Source organism: Equus quagga, chromosome 12 (assembly GCF_021613505.1).
Source record: "Equus quagga isolate Etosha38 chromosome 12, UCLA_HA_Equagga_1.0, whole genome shotgun sequence".
Taxonomy (NCBI): Eukaryota; Metazoa; Chordata; class Mammalia; order Perissodactyla; family Equidae; genus Equus; species Equus quagga.
Genome location: NC_060278.1, coordinates 26,614,089 through 26,632,085, shown reverse-complemented (window position 1 = coordinate 26,632,085; position 17,997 = coordinate 26,614,089). Strand labels below are relative to the sequence as shown.

At 43.9% G+C, this 17,997-nt stretch overlaps 1 protein-coding gene across 3 annotated transcripts in view; it reads right to left on the bottom strand.

Annotated features, from left to right (window-relative positions):
* Window positions 1-1,318: 1,318 nt before the first annotated feature.
* The window catches only part of IL15RA (interleukin 15 receptor subunit alpha), a 40,560-nt gene continuing 23,881 nt past the window's right edge, over window positions 1,319-17,997 (bottom strand). For 2 of the 3 annotated variants that reach the window (XM_046677936.1, XM_046677934.1), the window contains exons 2-7: window positions 15,619-15,813; window positions 13,708-13,800; window positions 11,203-11,394; window positions 10,303-10,335; window positions 4,172-4,244; window positions 1,319-2,160 (exon numbers count right to left, since the gene is read on the bottom strand). In XM_046677936.1, coding sequence (XP_046533892.1) covers window positions 2,070-2,160; window positions 4,172-4,244; window positions 10,303-10,335; window positions 11,203-11,394; window positions 13,708-13,800; window positions 15,619-15,813 — 677 coding nt within the window. In that variant the 3' untranslated portion in view covers window positions 1,319-2,069. The remainder of the gene's footprint in view (window positions 2,161-4,171; window positions 4,245-10,302; window positions 10,336-11,202; window positions 11,395-13,707; window positions 13,801-15,618; window positions 15,814-17,997) is intronic. The other variant, XM_046677937.1, reaches the window with a different exon arrangement.

The window sequence follows — 17,997 nt, the reverse complement described above, 5'->3', positions numbered from 1 at the left end:
CAGGGTTCACTGGTTGGGCTCCCGGGTGTGGACATGTGCACCACTTATCAAGCCATGTAAAGCAGAGGAAGATGGGCATGGATGTTAGCTAGGGCCAATCTTCCTCAGCAAAAAAAAAGACTAAATTTATGCCACCCTCCTGCTTTAAAACCCTTCAGGAGTTTCTTATTGCAGTTAGAATATTACTCTAACTTGGACTGCAGGCAGAAAACGACCTTTTCTTCTCTGCCTTCCCTAGAAGCTCATCTTTTAAAGGACCTTAATGAAGGTCTCAAAGAAGTACCCAACACAACATCAACATCCTGGATTTATTTCTTCTGTTTTAAATGTCCAATTCAATGGTTCTGGATTTTTTTAAGGAATCATTTTCCTAATATTACATTTTCCTAATCTGGACTTATGGTAAAACAGGTAGTGTTTTTTTTTTTTTTTTGAGGAAGATTAGTCCTGAGCTAACATCTGCTTCCAATCCTCCTCTTTTTGCTGAGGAAGACTGGCCCTGAGCTAACGTCCATGCCCATCTTCCTCTACTTTATATGTGGGACACCTACCACAGCATGGCTTTTGCCAAGCGGTGCCATGTCCACACCCAGGATCCAAACCGGTGAGCCCCGGGCCACCGAAGCAGAACATGCAAACTTAACCGCCGTGCCACTGGGCCGGCCCCCACCAGCCGTTTTAAATTCCTACCCTTCCTTTGCTTTTCATGAAACCATCTAAATTGATGACATGAAGAAGTTAATAAGAAATGGCACATTGAGAGTTTCTGGCAGCATGTGACTCAGTTGCTATGCCCATGCCCCACTTCCCAAATGCTTGTGATGACCACCTGGCTACCCCTGGCTGTGTGACAGGGCAGCTGATAGCTGGTCTATGGTCAGGACTGCTCCGTTCCTACCCACCCTCCTCAAAATTCTGTTCAAACTCTGGCACTAATTGAGCCATGTGGTCTCGGGCAAGTCAACTTCTCTAGGCCTCAATTTTCTCATCTATAAAATGAGGAGGTGGGATTAGGCCCATGAATTTAGAAGTAAATGTTATAAACATCAAAGAAGGAAAGAGAAGAACAATGCAGGGAAAGAGACAGTGTGTGTACCAGGTATGGCGTACCTGGGCCATAACCTGCCACTTGTAGCTTCTCACATGGAGACCCTATTAGAAATTCTCTGAAATTGTGATCCAATCTAGCTTCAGGCAAGCTTTTTTTCTCTTTTTAGAAAGAAAAGCTGAGCTCAACCATTTGGGACTCAGCATTCCCACTCTTTCTCCTCCTTTTCTCTTTGTGCTTACATTTCTCCTCAGCGATTCTTTCAGTGCATTTTTTTATATTGAAAATAGACATTTTATTTTGTTTATACAAGGCACAATTCAAAATATAAATCATATAATATGTAGATACAATAGACAAGGAAGTATAAATATAAATGCATGTCTACAGAGAAACGTCAGAGTTCAGTTTTCTTCTTTCTGAATCCTTACATCAAGAGGATTCATGGGCGCAATATCTCTTTGCTCCCTTTGAATGCAGGCAGAGCACCTAACTGCAGAGTGTTTTTAGGAGCTGAAATGCTGGTGTCATCCTTGTGGACATCTCCCAAGCCAGGAGGAGCCTCGTAGTTCACTTAAAGCCTCAGGTACATTTCTTTTCTTTGTCAACTGTAAGTCAGGATAAGGCGTGGAAGGGATAGTCAAGCAGATAAGCTATCCAGAATTGATGTCATAATGAAATAAGAGCCCTGATGGGAAGACTTGGGGCCTTCAGCCTCTCCTGGGAAAGCTTCATGTGCTGTGACTTTGGGAACTGAGCCCTGCGCCTGCGGAAGGCAGGCAGGGCAGGCAGCCAGCATCCATCCCGAGCCTGGAAACCCTGCTCATGCAGGCGGTGCCCAGGCTGGGCACAGTTGATAAAATGATTCCAGGACGTCTTATCAGCCTTGTGGGCTGTTCCCTGGCGCCCAACTCCTTGAGTCTTTTCTCGGTCCTCTTTGGCTAGAGCAGGGTTGGTGCCTTCGCCCCAGCCTTTGCTGGCCTCGGTTGTCCCCTGGAGTTTCCTTGGTCATGTGGATGGTTTATGTGTCCTCTTCTCTGCTGCTGGTTCCCCTGGTCATTGGCGCATCTTCCATGTTTTCCATTTCAACACTGGCTGTCTGGGGAGTTGGCCTGTAAAGCAGATAATCCACAGGTTTTGAAAGAGGAGAGGATGGCCTTCAAATTGAGTAAACAGAGAGTTGCTCTTGAACACTCAGATGCAGAAAACCTAGATTGCCTCCATTCACAGACAGTACTTAAATCCTACTTTGGTATTTTTAACCCTCTCATCCACCAAAGATTTACCAGTGCTGTTGGAGCAACTTCCCCAACCTGGCCAACCCTCTGCTAGAAAGCGGCGGTTCAAATGACAGGAACAAGAGAAGGAGAGAGTAACTAGGAGCCTGGCTTGGCCAGACGTGATAATCGTGATAATGATGTCATATTTATAAAGTTTTTTAAAACAGTTCTTGGCACTTACTAAGTGTTAAATAAACAAATATATCCATCAGTTTCAGAATAACCAAGAGTAGGAGAGGCAAAGGCAAGAACATCTTTAATTCCACATGCTTTGTGTCTGTCAGTGAATGACCTGTTTTTTTGGGCCCTGAGTTTCTGGGTCAGCAGTTTCTCCAACAGATTATTTAATCTTTCTCCTAAGGATAAGCAGCTTTTTAAGACATCTTTAAGTAAGCACTTTGAGCTCCTTGGAATGAGAGCTAAACTATAACTCAGGATTCTAGGCTAACATATCAAAAATAATTTGCTAAAAGCCAATTTGTTGAATGACAAATCTACCTAATAACCCATTTGCAAAAAATCAGTTTATGGCAAGAATCAATTCACCAAATGACCAAGTGCTCACAGCTATCAGGTTTACCAGTTATTCCTAAAGATATATTGATGAATATTTCTTTCACATAGTCAGTGAATATTGGTATCGTCCTCTTATGAGCATATTAACTGGCCATATAAACCAAATTTAACAAATTATGTTTAAGAATATATTTTTAATGTATTATTCTTTAAAAGATTTGTGTATATTCTTTTTTAATATGGTCAATGAAGATAGGTATTATAATATCTTAAGAAGATACCTCCAAATTCAACATTTTATGTGGAAATTATTCAGTTATGATGACATTTGGAAAATCCTTTTAAAAGTCATTTTCTATTTTGCCAGCATCTTAGCATTTTTTGGATTGTTTTGATAATTTTTGAGTAATATATCAATCTTAGTTAATTTCTCAACCATTTATGAGGCTCATGGCATTTCTTATTCATTGGGATGGTATTAATGCTTTTGAAGATTTATGTGACTTTTTTTCCTTTTGGCTTTATAGTAGCATTTCAGTAAATGTTCATTTTGTCAAAGTTAGGTTCAAAGGATGGTATAATCTTTATATTGATACTTAGAAAAGATATTTTATAATTAGTAACTAAAAGGTTAGTTTCAACAAATCTGATATCCACTCATCATATAATGCTGGATCCAGAACAATCATATCACTATGGAATGCTGAAATATTGGTTCTTAATTGATAGATGTGCAAAATTAAGGCTAATATGCCATTTGAGGCTTTATTGAAAGTGATAAAAATGCCTAAAGATGAGAAAAATAAACACTGAACTTTCAGCACGTAGCATAAACAATCTTGTCACAAATGGTGGCGTAGAATTTCACTTATTAGAAATACAACAGGAAGGCCGACGTGAATGAGTATATTTATAAGAAAGGATATCCATATATAATGAGTACATTCAAGAAGAATATGTTCATGAATATATTGTAAGAACTGAAACAAACTGCATAACCATCAAATTGGCCATTTGGCACATTCTTTCTGAATTGGGTTTTGGTAAATTGGCCCCATGTCGTCAGTTAGGTTCCCACTGCCCCATCTCTGACTACGGCCTGCGAACTGCTTTGGAAAGTGAAGGGCCCCATACGACTGACTCAGTGACTGCTCAACTCCAACACTCCTTTCGGCTGATATAGAAGGGAGTGAATGTGAGAGCCTGAGTCTGCAGCCAGGAAAGAGATTCTCTCTTTGAGAGGGCAGGCCTGGAATCATCCTCATGCAGCTCTGGGATGGGAGGGAAGGAAGAATCTTATCTAGCATGATTCTCCTGTGACACTCACCTTGATATTCTGCAACGTACCAGAAGAAATACCGCACATCCAAAAAGGAGGGCGACAGGTATGGAGACGGCCGCTGTGAAAGAACAGAAGTAAGCTGGCATCGTGCTAAAAGTCTCGGTAGCAGGTTTATTTCTGAGAATCTGAAAATTCTTTACAGTCTACCTTCCAGCAGAGCAAAGCAAACGCCTTCCCACCCCGCTTACTGTTATTAATATTTCTTGAGGTGCATGCAATTCAATCTATTCTACTTCTGGGCAAAATGTCTACTCGTTTCCCACCAACGCTGCCATTTTAAACTATCCCGGTTCATGTTATCCCACATCCCCTGCTCATGGTCCTTGTCCTTCCTGAGCAAAGTGACTTGGGCGATGGGGCAGGGATGGGAGTGAGTCAGGAGGGGCAAGTAAGGGCCTCAGAGATGAGAAGCTGGGTGGAAGTATGAGGATGAGGAGGCCACACTTCAGAAGAAGAAGTACCTACTGATACATCCAAAGTCAAGAAAAGAGACAGGGCAAGTGTCCTCCTCAGGGATCCCCTGGCACAGCTGCCCCCTTTCCCTCAACTTCACAGAATCCTGATTGAGAAACAATAGCACGCAGTGCCATTTTCCTTCCAATGTCATCATCATCATTTATTTATTTGCAACTTCTTACGGCAGAGGAAGAGTGGTAAGGAGAAAGGAGCGGTGTTACAAGAGGTGTTACAGAGAAGAGGAGAATAAGGTAATGGCTTTGGAAAAGGAAAACCCATGTTCCGACTGAGGGCAAAGGAAAGCACGGAGTGGTGGGAGGGCTTCGGGGCGCAAGGCCAGCAGCCCTGGCAGCCTTTGAGATTTATTAGACAGGAAAGGAAGAGTGGGACCTCCATGTGGAAGCAAGGGGGCTTGGCCCAAGGCCAGGGTGAACATAACTATTTTTAAAACACTTGCGTCAATAATAAGCTGCGAGCAGATTTGGCCAATTTGTCTCAATATTGTAAAATCTCCCTGCCTAACAGCCCTACGTGCAAGATGACAACCCTGGCCATCTGGGGAACTGTAGACTCATTGTGGACCCCGCGTGGCATACGCCTCCTAGACCTGTAAGCTTTTCGGACCTGCACCTGTACAACCAGCACACAACCACATATGCACGGATAAATCTCCTGGGGCCTGGCCTTCAGAATGCACCTCTACTGAAAAACGGCTAAACATAAGGATGTGGGGAAACAGCCAGAGTTGCTGCTGGGTAGGGGTGTAAATGGGTACGGTTGTTTTCAAGGGCAACTGGCAACATAACCAAAGCTCAGAGAAGACCATACCCTTGACCATCTGATTCCACGTCTAGGAATTTATTCTAAGGAAATGGGAAAATATATATAAGAGTATTCACTGAAGTATTGTTTAAAATAATTTTTTAAATGTTAATCTAAATCTCTTATCAATAGAAAATTAGTTAAATAAAATGTGATGCATCCATAGGATGGAATACTATTCAGCTTTTAAAAATGATGAAGTGAATTGATATTTATTAACATGGAAAGATGTCTGCAATATCTTAAAGTGAAAAAAGCTGGTTGAGATAAAAATCAACAAAAAATAATCTCCAGTAAGCCATGTGGACGTCCACATGCACAGAAAAGTCTTGAAGAATATATACCAAAGTATTCAGTAATGGTGGAATTGTAGATAATCTTTCTTTTTAAAAAAAGTTCGGTAGTTTTGCAAATGATACTGTAATCGGAAGAAACAGTAAAACTATAAAAACAAAACGACCTCTGCCCAAGTCAATACAAATAAGCACAGAAAAGTTGTTCCAGGATAAGTTAACAGAAAACATAGGAAGTTAGTGAAAAATGTTTTGTTTTCAGACTTAACATTAATCATCATTATGACTAAAAAAGCAGAAAATTTTTTAGCAGTGATGTTATACTATTTCTTCACATTGACTAATCAGCTTGGCATGCATTTACTGCTCATGGAGAGTTTTATTGGAAAAGGCAAGCAAATGTAAACTATGGTTCCACTTTCACAATACTTCTCTTCCTGTTTCTTTTTAATAACAACAAAAACTCAAGCAAGAAGAGGGCTCCTGAGCCAATGATACAAAATTCAAAGCAATTTGGCTTAAACTCAGATGCTTAGCCTCTTCCTCAATTATATTTAGGCCAATTTAGTAAAGAAATGGAAACTAGAGTCACTAAACAATGGATTCACATATCAACTGCTAAGTTCTCCACCCTTCTGTGTTTCCCAGAAGGTGCCGGGATCAGAGAAAAAGGAAGAGAAAGAGATTTGGTGAGATAGAGAAGACAGGAGAGCTAGAGTCTGGGAGGAGAAAGAAAAGTGGATCATTGCACAGGAGGCCAGAAGCCAGAACAGCCAGGAGCTCCCTGCCTTGACCTCCACCTACAGTGCCTGTCGGCTCTAAGGCAGAGAAGGCGGCCGAGACAGCCAGTGGCCACTAGTCAATGTGGGTGATGGAAATGTCCTTTGTGGGTATACAGGGATTCACCATTCCTTAGTGATACCTGCAAACTAGGTTAGTCAGGGCGTAGTATTTCCCATGTCATCGTGCAGGGGCTTGTGTGCCTGCGACCGATGAAGGCGATTTTGAAGCAAGAGCATCAATTCATATTCCATGTCATGGGCAGTGGTTTCTTTTCTGTCTCTCACTGTACTAAGCACATAGTAAGTGGTGGGTTCAGAGTAGGTACCCAGTAAATATTTAATTGATGGAATTAAAGCGTTAACGTTCCATTAAGTTGAAGGACATTTAAAGTGCCATCTGCTTTTTAATGAGAAATCTGCATTTTATTGCAGCTTAGGACCATACGTGGCACAGGGTACGGACTCAATTTATGTTGAATGAACAGATGAATGATATAATGTAGAGCTCCTGTCAAATGCCGATCACATTAACTACAGCAAGTTTATTTCAGATATGAAAGATGACAGGTTATAATGCCATCGAAAAAATACACTCCTCACTACTTACCATTTTCTGTTAACTAAAAAAGGCAACTTTTAAAAGTTGTGATAATCATTTATATAACTTTTTTTTCTTGAGGAAGATTAGCCCTGAACTAACTACTGCCAATCCTCCTCTTTTTTTTTGCTGAGGAAGACTGACCCTGAGCTAACATCCGTGCCCATCTTCCTCCACTTTATATGTGGGATGCCTGCCACAGCATGGCTTTTGCCAAGCAGTGCCATGTCCGCACCCGGGATCCGAACCGGCAATCCCTGGGCCGCCGAGAAGCGGAACATGCGAACTTAACCGGGCCGGCCCCTATATAACTTAAAAAGCCGAATTAAAATATTTGTGGTATCAGTGGGCTGATTAAAACATTAAGTTAATTAACATTTACTGAGCGATCGCTATGGTAAAGCATCTTTTATATCTTCTTACAAAGATGATCAACTGATTGCTTATTCATGCAGAAATAGCAACACCCACTGATGCCCAACGAGCCAGTAAGCATCTCTGCCACTTGTTCCTGATAGGGGCATACTCTTGGGTCTCAGGTGGCTAGGGTCGTATGTGACATACTTTGAAGGTACTAAGTGTTTTAGAAAAGTAGCATGAATTTAATTTTAGTTTAAACCTTCTTAGCATATAAAAACTTAAGTAATACATGACGAAATCTATCTTTCACCTCTTTGCTGACAGCTAATGGTCGATCTTACAGTTGTTAACATGATTATGCTTGATCAGCCTGAAAGAGGGAAATCTTATTCCTACAACATGAAAGATTGACTTTTTTTTTTAAATCTTCATATTTCCACATTTCCTTGCACAGAGCTATTTTTGTCTACTGGAGCTGCTCAGTTAATGTTTATTACATTACACTTCAGAATTGAGGAGAGCGCCTCTGATATTTTAATCCAGTGAAAGTCATGACCTGGGAAAAACATATTACAGATTATAACCCGTAATAAAATAGTAGCTTGAGGGGCTGGCCCCATGGCCGAGTGGTTAAGTTCGCGCACTCCACTGCAGGCAGCCCAGTGTTTCGTTGGTTCGAATCCTGGGCGCGGACATGGCACTGCTCATCAAACCACGCTGAGGCAGCGTCCCACATGTCACAACTAGAAGGAGCCACAACGAAGAATATACAACTATGTACCGGGGGGCTTTGGGGAGAAAAAGGAAAAAATAAAATCTTAAAAAAAAAAAATAGTTGCTTGAAAATCTACATAGAAAAAATGGCCCCAAAATTTTAGGTGTAGGATTTTATCCTACAGATATACTTGCCTACATGCAAAATGATATCAGGTTTTCTAATTAATCATTGTTTGTAATCTAGCCAAAGAATGTAAGCAATCACCTATCTAAATAGGAAGTTGGCTACATAAATTGTGGCAAATCTATACAATGGGATATTTTGTAGCTGTTAAGAATGTGGTGGTTTTGGGGTTGGCTGGTGGCACAGCGGTTAAGTGCGCATGTTCCGCTTTGGTGGCCTGGGGTTCGCTGGTTCAGATCCTGGGTGTGGACATGTCACAGCTTGGCAAGCCATGTGGTGGTAGGTGTCCCACATATAAAGTAGAGGAAGATGGGCACAGATGTTAGCTCAGGGCCAGTCTTCCTCAGCAAAAAGAAGAGGATTGGCAGCAAATGTTAGCTCAGGGCTAATTTTTCTAAAAAAAAAAAAAGAATGAGGTGGTTTTTATGTATTGATGTGGAAGGATTTCCAAGATATATCATTAAGTGAACACAAACAAGGTGCAGAACAATGAAAATAACATAGCTAACTGTCTGGCATCCTGTATCCTTCATGTACTATTTACAGATTGACTGTTTCTGAGGGGATACACAGAAGTCTGGCAGTGGGAGTTGCTTCCTTCCTGCAAGGGGATTTTCAGTCAGAGATGGGGCTTTTTACTATATATCCCTTTTGTAACTTCTAATTTTTAAACCCCGTGCAAATATTACCAATTCAAAAAATGAATAAAAATTTTAAAACTTTGGAGAAAGATTAATGTAGTATGTGACATAAGGAGAAAAATTAGGTTGGCTACCTTATTTACTGGCCACCTCTTAAATGATAAACATATTTTTGTTTCAATGTCCTCATCATTAAATGCCACAGTTTTTCCATGAAAATACTCTCCCGAGAGCCTTTTTTTTAAAGATTTTATTTTTTCCTTTTTCTTCCCGAAGCCCCCCGGTACATAGTTGTATATTCTTCGTTGTGGGTCCTTCTAGTTGTGGCATGTGGGACGCTGCCTCAGCGTGGTTTGATGAGCAGTGCCATGTCCGCGCCCAGGATTCGAACCAACGAAACACTGGGCTGCCTGCAGTGGAGCACGCGAACTTAACCACTTGGCCACGGGGCCAGCCCCCTCCCGAGAGCCTTTTTAAAATGTCTTGCCTTTGCATATATATTTTGATAGTTTTTAAAACCATTCTAATCAAGTAACTGCTGATTTGACCACAGCCACTTGCTTTTTTTCCAGTTGACACTTGATACAGATAAAACATAACCACAAAAATACGAATGATTCTCTAGTAGGAAAACTGGTGAACAGAAAGTAGAAATAATATGGGCAATATGAAATTATAGAATTTTTGGCTCATTGAAAACTTGTCGGATGAAGGTATTAGCTTCTTTCTTACTGCTTGCATTTCCTCTCCCTGCTTCTGTTTCCTTTCTTTCTTTTTCTCTTCTCTCTTCTCTTCTCTCTCTTTTCCTCCCTTCATCTTTTGCTTTCATTCTTGCACATACTTTTCCATTTTCCTATGTACACTCACTGGGACATTTTCTTTCATTTCAGAAGAGCAATGTCATTTTAAGGACAGCAGCACTGAACTTGTGGTTTTCTAATAAGTTCTGGACAAAAGTCTAGCCCTGCCTAGTGGAATTGCATAGCTGAACGAGGAGGCCCTTTTTGTCAACTCTCTGGTTTCCACATCAGCAGCCTGACAGTGAGAAGCTACCAATGTTAAGATAAACAGTGATGTTAGAATTCCATAAATAGGGTGATCATGTAACTTATTGTCTAAACAGACACTTTTCAGAGTGAAAGAGGATGCTGTCAGTGACCATGCTGGGAGAGCAAGCATAAACAGTAGGCATAGGGCTGTTTAGCATCCTGGGACCGAGGTCCCCAGAGCATAAACCTTGCCAGGACAAAGAAAAATACTCACCAGTCACAACTCTGGAACTATACTGATGTACACCTGCAGAGAAGAGATTGCAGCTTAATCATTGCTTAATTATTAAGGCACGAATTTCTCATTACACAGGAGAATTTCTGGACAATTTGGTTCCCATCTTAAAGCCTTGAGAGATTCACAGCTGGCAAAACCAAACTTGCTTGAGCAAAGAATGAGGTTAATTGTTTTAGATGCAGGGCCACACTTAAGAATCGGCTATGGGGGCTGGCTCCATGGCCTAGTGATTGATTGAGTTCATTTCGCGGCCCAGGTTTGCCGGTTCAGATCCCAAGTGTGGACCTACACTACAGATCAGCCATGCTGTGGCAGCAACCCACATATAAACTAGAGGAAGACTGGCACAGATGTTAGCTCAGGGTTAATCTTCCTCAAGAAAAAAAAAAAGAGTAAGATTGGCAATAGATGTTAGCTCAGGGCTAATCTTCCTCAGCAAAAAAAAAAAAAAAAAAAAAAGAATCAAATATGCCCTTACAGAAGTTGCAGATTACCAAGAGCTCCCCCATCCCATAGATTGTGACTCCAGATTGTGCAGATTGTGGAAAGCTTCCTGTGTCCTCCCATATTGGAAGGAGGCAGATGTTATTCAGATTCTTAGCAGAGGCTCTGCCACGCAGGTTAATACAGTGAAGCAAGCCACATCTGGAAGATGTACTTTCTTTTCTAGCTGGACTGAGCCAGGGTGGAGCACAAAGAACAGAGACCAGAGCAAGGCAGCTGTGGCAGAGAGCAGGAGGCAGAGGGTTGCTCAGTTGTCCTGACTCTGGATTGGATGGCATAATGCTATGCGGTCGGCTTGCTCGAGACCTCCACCCACTGCTTAGAAGCCGTGGGGAGCCGACCTCTCCTAAGGTACGCAAAGCCAGCGCTAACCTGGCGTCTCTCGCGAGGCGACGGAGGGAGTGTGTTCCAAGGCTGTTGTCTGAGATGGGGCCTGGGAGGGCTCATGACTGACTACCCCTGTGGTGGCTGCAGAAGGAGATTTTGATGGCATCAGCCTGGAGCCTGGGGTAATAGCTGGCTTTGTGGCCACTGTGGTGTCTGACTTGGAAGTGGAAGCTGGCTCTGTAGGAAAGTGCAAGACATGGAGAGCATCAGTGTTTAGAACAGTGTCTTTTCTCAGCTCCGGGGGAGCGTGGACCTAATACTCACTTTAGTAAGCCTGCCCTGGGCCAGCCCTCCCCCAGCACACTGCTCCCCGGCTCTTCAGGCAAATCCCTTAAGTGGGTAGCCTATTCATCCATCTGGAATGGCCATGGGACTTTTGTGAACCCTGAAGGATTTACAGTTGTTTATCATGGTGCACATAAGTTCAAGACCCCAAAGATTTGGGTAGATCCAGGCTTGTTTACTAGAGTAAGCATGTAAGACGTGAGCAACTAATCTCAAAAAACGAGTGGTACTATTTTTTCGCCAAAGACATCTGGGATGCTGATTTTAGTGGGTTTTTTTACATGTTTTCAGGGAACTTTTGAAATCAGGGGAAGCCTGAGATTCAACCCGTCTGAACTTTACAAAGCGTATTTGAGAAAAAGTGGCCTAGTTTTGCCCCGATCTCAGGGAGGGTGGCTTGCCTTGTGTTTAGGTCCTTATCTTTCCTGTCCCTAAACGGCAAATGGCCGCTCCCAAACTGTAAGGCGTGGCGGCTTGACTTCTCTGTTCTCTTTCCATGAAACGTGGGTTTTCCCTTGTGATAAATACGGTCCTTAGGAAGTGCAGCCCTGGAGGAAGGAAGGAGCAGAGCACTGCCATGGTCCCAGCGTCACTGGCTGTCTGACCACAATGCCGGGGGCCGCTTTCTCATGCTCTCCCGGCCACATATGCTGTGAGAAGTCATCCTGCCCTTTAATCCTTGTCACAGCCTCCCACGGACCTAGTACTACCCAGGCTGCTAGCCCTCCAGGCGCACTGCAGAGAGAGTCTCCCAGAGCATTCCCAACCAGGTGCCTATGGCCACGTCACCCTACGTCAAAGATTGCACTCTCAAAGACTCCTGTCAATGGCACAGTTTCGGTTGACCAAGTGTTTAGCACACAAAGGCAGAGCTGGGAGAGGCCATTTGATTATTCTCATCAACTGGGTGAACCAAGTGTGACTTGAATCAAAGGCGTTTTGGAATTACCCCACACTTCAATGGAGCCTGCACCTCAATCTCTTCCTTCTTCTGTGTGTAGTCAACCAAGTAACCAGGCAGAAATCTCCTGGCCTCTCCAATCTCCCCTGAGCAGTGGTTCTCAGCCTTGGGCTACCTAAGAATCACCTGGGGAAGTTCTAGAACCCGAATGCCCAGATTGTTCCCCAGACCAACCAGAGTTCCAAGGTGATCTCAGTGCGCATCCAAAGTTAAGAACCAGCGCGCTAGGGGAGGCGTGCCTGAGCAGTGCGGTCAGTGACAGCAGGATGACTGTGCCTGGAGGGCCAGGAAAAGCCACACACTGGATAATAGGACACAAAAAATCAAGAGTTAAGTGTAAAGTAAGAGTATCACAGGATAAGGGTGCCTTGTCCCAAAAGAGTTAGCATCCAAGATTTCAAGTTTCCTTAACAACAAGACAGTGCTGAGGGAATTGGGATCGACAATTCCCTAAGACTCAGTGGAAATACAGAACATAGGCAGCCTAGTGCCATGCTTTTGTACTACTGCCGCCATAGTTAACGATTGTTGGACGACAATCCTGCTTGGGTCTCACTGTTCCACACGTCTTGCCAGCAGAGACGCTGACGGCCCTTCCTCAGGACTATCTTTTCAAGGATGCTTAAATAAGTTTGGAAGATGAACACAGCGCCTCCCTCTGGAGCAAAAGGCAGCCACGTGCACGCCAATGATAGAAGACTCAGGTTCCCTGAGCTCAGGTTTCCAATCCTGTGAGGCAGCCCGGTGGATGTCCCAGCACCTGTTTAGGCCCATCCGTGTTGCCTCTGTGAGACTTGGGGATGAGAGAATGGATGCGCACACGCCAGTGCTCCTGCTGCCTGCTGTGCCGTGCAAGAAAGTCCTTTGTCTCTGATCTAGGAGGGTTGTGTTTCCTCCTGGCACCCATGAAACCCTGGCAGGCTAATATGCAAGGCAGGTGAAACCTCAGACCCTCCCTGGTTCTTGACGAGGATAGGTGTCTACGACTCCGTTTGGTCTGGCATGTTCACACTGGATTTTAAACCATTATTAATTATGCACATACAAAACTTGTATCTCAAGCAACTTTGATTTAAAAGAGGAAATTAAGCTAATATAAATTCTTATTCTTGACTTTAATAAAAAGTGTGTTCTACGATATAAGTTTTCAGGGGAGCTCCAGCGGTGGTCCATGAATCTGAGGGATGGACGGGGACCTTAGTGACAGCAGGGGACAGTTCTTGCAAGGTTTCCAACATTCCTACCTTTTCCAGAAGGGGAGGGGCTCTGTGGCTCTGGGGTCACCCCTGCCGGCACTACTGTGGAGGGTGGCCTTTGGCGAGTCAGGGAGGGGTCTCCTAGAGAGAGGATAACCACACAGCATTTATGATCCTGCGGGTGGAACCTGGGGTGGCTTCAGAACTGGATATAATAAAACATAAGCACGTAAATTTAAAATGGACATACCTGACTTCCTAGGATAGGCCAGAAGCACAAGAAATAAAACAGAATCAGTGTTTCCCAATCTGCAGTTCCCATGCAAATGCAAACACTGCGAACGATTTTCCAGCCTTTCAAGTTAAGTATCAAGTGTCATTTGCTTATGGCTGGAATCATATCAACCCAGTTTTATAATCCTGGCTTTTGCATGGAAAAATAAATGATTACTCCATAGATTCAGGTTTTTTGGCAGAAAAAAAAATCATTCAAAGCACAAGAGGTTAGGAAAAGTAATGGCAGGCGTTGTTAGTGGTATAAGGTGGGGAATCTTTGGGCTAGATGAAACCTAAAGATTCCCCCAGTGTTTGGTTTCTAAAAGTCTCTGATTCCAAATCTCCCCCTTCTTTCCCTTCCCCTCACCCACCCTGCTCAGAGCCTACTCCATCCTTCTCCATCCTGGATCCATTCACCCAAAGGAATTGGAACTTTGAAGAAATGGTAACTTTCCCTACAGTGGAAAGCCTTTATCTTTGCCCCTGGATTCCAGGTTCCAGTGGGTCCCCGGACTGGACAGATTCTGATGTCTACTCTGTGTTCTCACCACAGTGTTACTGCTCATACCCATCCTCACCCAGCTCATCACTTCACTGGCACTTGATGTCATGGGGCGCTGTGTCCCCCAGCCAAGCAATTCCTCTGCAACAAGCAGAAGGCTTCCTCCTTGCCCTACCTCTGAGGTCTGCATGACAATCATGCAGGGGGCGGGGGAAGGGGCACCGGGTGAACTAAACACTACAAATTCAGGGAGAAAGTCTGCTCTTCAAGGAGCCCTACAGCAGAGTGAGTTGGTTACAGAGCAGCCTCTTTGGGCTGCATCCCCCAGAGAGGAGCTGAGAATTTTCACAGATGTTATATGAGAAAGCATCTAGCCTGCAGCTGGACATGCACCAAGTATGCAATAAATGTTTGTTAAATCAGAATTCTCTTGGAAGACCATGAGTTAATCTTGATTTTTCTAGAGTAAAGAGTTCAGTGTTCCTGGAGATAGCACTGTGGGCTTCCATGCCGAGATTCTTTGGCTTCGTCTGGCATGGTTATCCAGTTGTGGATGGTTAAAGAAATTTGATTCTGGTGACCTTCCCTCACACTTGATCTGGAGCCCCCTGGCTAGACACCAGACATGAGTACTGAGCTAAGGGAATGTGTGCTCTGTGGGTGTCCCCAGGTGGTACCAAGAGAGAAGAACAGCAATGATTTCCCTGCAGGCTGTCTCCTAGGGAGAGATCGGGAAAGCTCTTTGGGAAGCAAGCATGCTGTGAGCATACACTCTGGTTTGTAACCAAACTCTTGCTACCATAATCTTAAAGCATTGATAGAAGTAATAGTTAATATTGACCTGATTTCACTTAATCCTCCTACAACCCACAATGTTGACATCAGGTCCATTTTTTAGGTCAGGAACTGAGGATTCCAAGATGTTAAGGCCCTCGCCCAAAGTCTCACGTATGGTAGTGGCACAGCCAGGATTTGAACCCAGAATTGTGTGACCCCAAAGCCAATCTATTTCCATCTCTTGGAGGTGTTGTTTAGAGGCCCATTGGTTTATTTAGCCACAGACCTTAACAGAAATCTCTCGGCTCCTTGAGATGGACTTGTTCACCTTCCCACACTGCAGTTCTGCTCTCTGGATGGCCTTGGTGAGGGGGGTGGAGGGACAGTGCAGGCTGGCTACTTACTGATGCACTTGAGATTGGGAGTTGTCCAGTGGGCAAGGTTCGTGGTCTTGTTAAGCACACACTCAGTCAGGCTGGACGTCCCGGCTTTACGCTTGAAACCAGAGTTACAAATATACCGCTCCTTGGAGCTCAGGTTGTAACTCTTGACCCGGATGTCCGCATGTTCAACAGACGTGGGAGTAGGGCATGTGATACCTGCAAAAGTGCAGATAAGAGGGGAGAAGGGAACAGTCTGTTCAGAGGCATTCTCCAGGAAATACTTGGGTGGTAGTCAATAACTTTATAGCCAGGTTCTGGCTTATCCTAGGGGCCCCTTAGGATCCACCCTAGATCCCAAGCACGTGGGAGATATTCAGTAAGGACACCCATCATCTGGAAGCCTTCCAAGAGCCTTGCCTTACCTGCCAGCCGTCCAGCATAGCTAGAGACTGGGGAGTCATCCACGGAAGCCCCTTCTCCCTCACTCTCCACTCCTGTCAGTCTCAAATCTCAATATGTCTCCAAGATATCCATCTCACTCTCTCTTCTGCCCCACCCCAGACCAAGCCTCTGAGCTCTCTTGCCTGAACAGCAGTAGCGTCTAGATTGGTCTCCCTGCATGCTCTCCTTGCAAACCTTCAGTCCATTTCCACAAGACAGCCAGCATCATCTTTAGAAATGCATATTCGATGACTTCGCTCTTTCCTGGCTGCCTGCTGCTCTTAGAATAAAAACTAAAATCCTTAAGGGGGTCTTTAAGGTTCTGCTGCATCAGGCCCTGCCTGCTTCTCTAGGTACTCTTTCCCCTGGCCACACTGGCCTTTGGTTCATGCCACTCACCAGGCCTGCCTACTCTCCCCTCACCCCACTCTTGGCTGGCCATCTCCCGCCATCCTTCCCAGCTTATTTCCAAATCTCTTCCTCAGGAAAGCTTTCCCTCACCGTCACAGTCAGCCAGGTCCCGTGGTTCTGTGTTCTTTCCCTGTATAGTTGCTTTCACAGTTGTATTTAAGCTGAGAGGATGTAACGAATGTATGTTTCACCATCTGCACTATGAGCTATCGAGCTTAGGGACCACATCTCTTTTGCCCAATACTGTATTCCCTGAGCCTGGTGCAATACCTGGCAAGAGCAGGTGCTCAGGATACATTTGTTCAAAGAATGAATGGATGAATTATCTTCCTCAACACCAGGCTTAAGTCTGACCTTCCGATATAAGTGAGTTCAATCTATTTCGCTTCTACATGTGTAACCGGCTCATCTGATTCTTCTAATTTTTTCGGAAGAAACGAGGGCAAGGTGAATTGCCCCAGATGGCTCTACTTCTGTAATAACTGGAATTGGACTCAGACTCCAAAACCTCAGCTAAAATCCTGGCCATGGGGCTCTAGCTCTGTTCTGTGGAAATAAGTTTCACAAGCGAGTTTCTAAGGGTGTGGGCAAGAAGAAGAGGAGAACTTAAATGTTGGCCATTTCCATTTTGGGGAGGCCATATTTGTTATCAGCTTTTTGTTAATTACTTATGGCCTGTTGATATTTCTGCATCCTTGGAAAAATTCCTTTCCTAGGTAAAAATGTGTAACAGAAATGTTAAAGACAACTTGACTTTAATGAGTTGCAGGAGTACTTCAGCCTTTTTTCCTACATTATGTAACAACAAAAACAGCAACAAAATTTGCAAAAAAGAAAAATTAACTTCCCTTTTCACTAGGCAAAAATGAATGAAATTGGTATTATTTATCATGCACCTAATGTAAAATGCTGTGGATTCTGGGAAAGAATCTATTCCTAAGGCCTTGACAACAGTGAAAATAATATACTCCTTGGCACCAATTTTGTACATTGAGGTTCTATAAAGAAACCCCAAAAAGGTCCATAGTTCTTACAAGGTGAGGACCCAGTGAATGTATTTCCTCCAAACCAATATGGCTGGCCTGGGCTTGTTTAAGATGAGGTCCTGTCCAATGCCAGAAAGCTCTATTGCAGCTAAAGCTAAAAAGTAAGATTTTTCTTTAACCACTTGAAACAACTGTTTGATTTTTATACTCTTTTTCCTATTAATTCAATACAGTATTAGGTTTTCTTGTGTGCAGAGTTGATGAGCAAGAACCGGTTTCTGAGGCCAAGCCTTGCCTGGGGCAGTGGAGGTGGCTGGAAGTGGGCTGTGTTGGAAGGAAAGTCCCACAGAGGAAAATTCCTCTGCAGCATTTTCCATCATCCTGGAGCTTGTAGGGACGTGTTGAGAAAGTGTTGGCCCCCCCACTCCCCCACCCCGCCATTATTAAATTGTGTGTATAAGCTGAGTGATTCACTGGCTGGAGTGCTGGCAAAGGGCAGCAACCGAGGTTATCGAATCAGCTGTGGGCTGCCAACCACTACCTGGGGAGCTGGCTTTTTGGT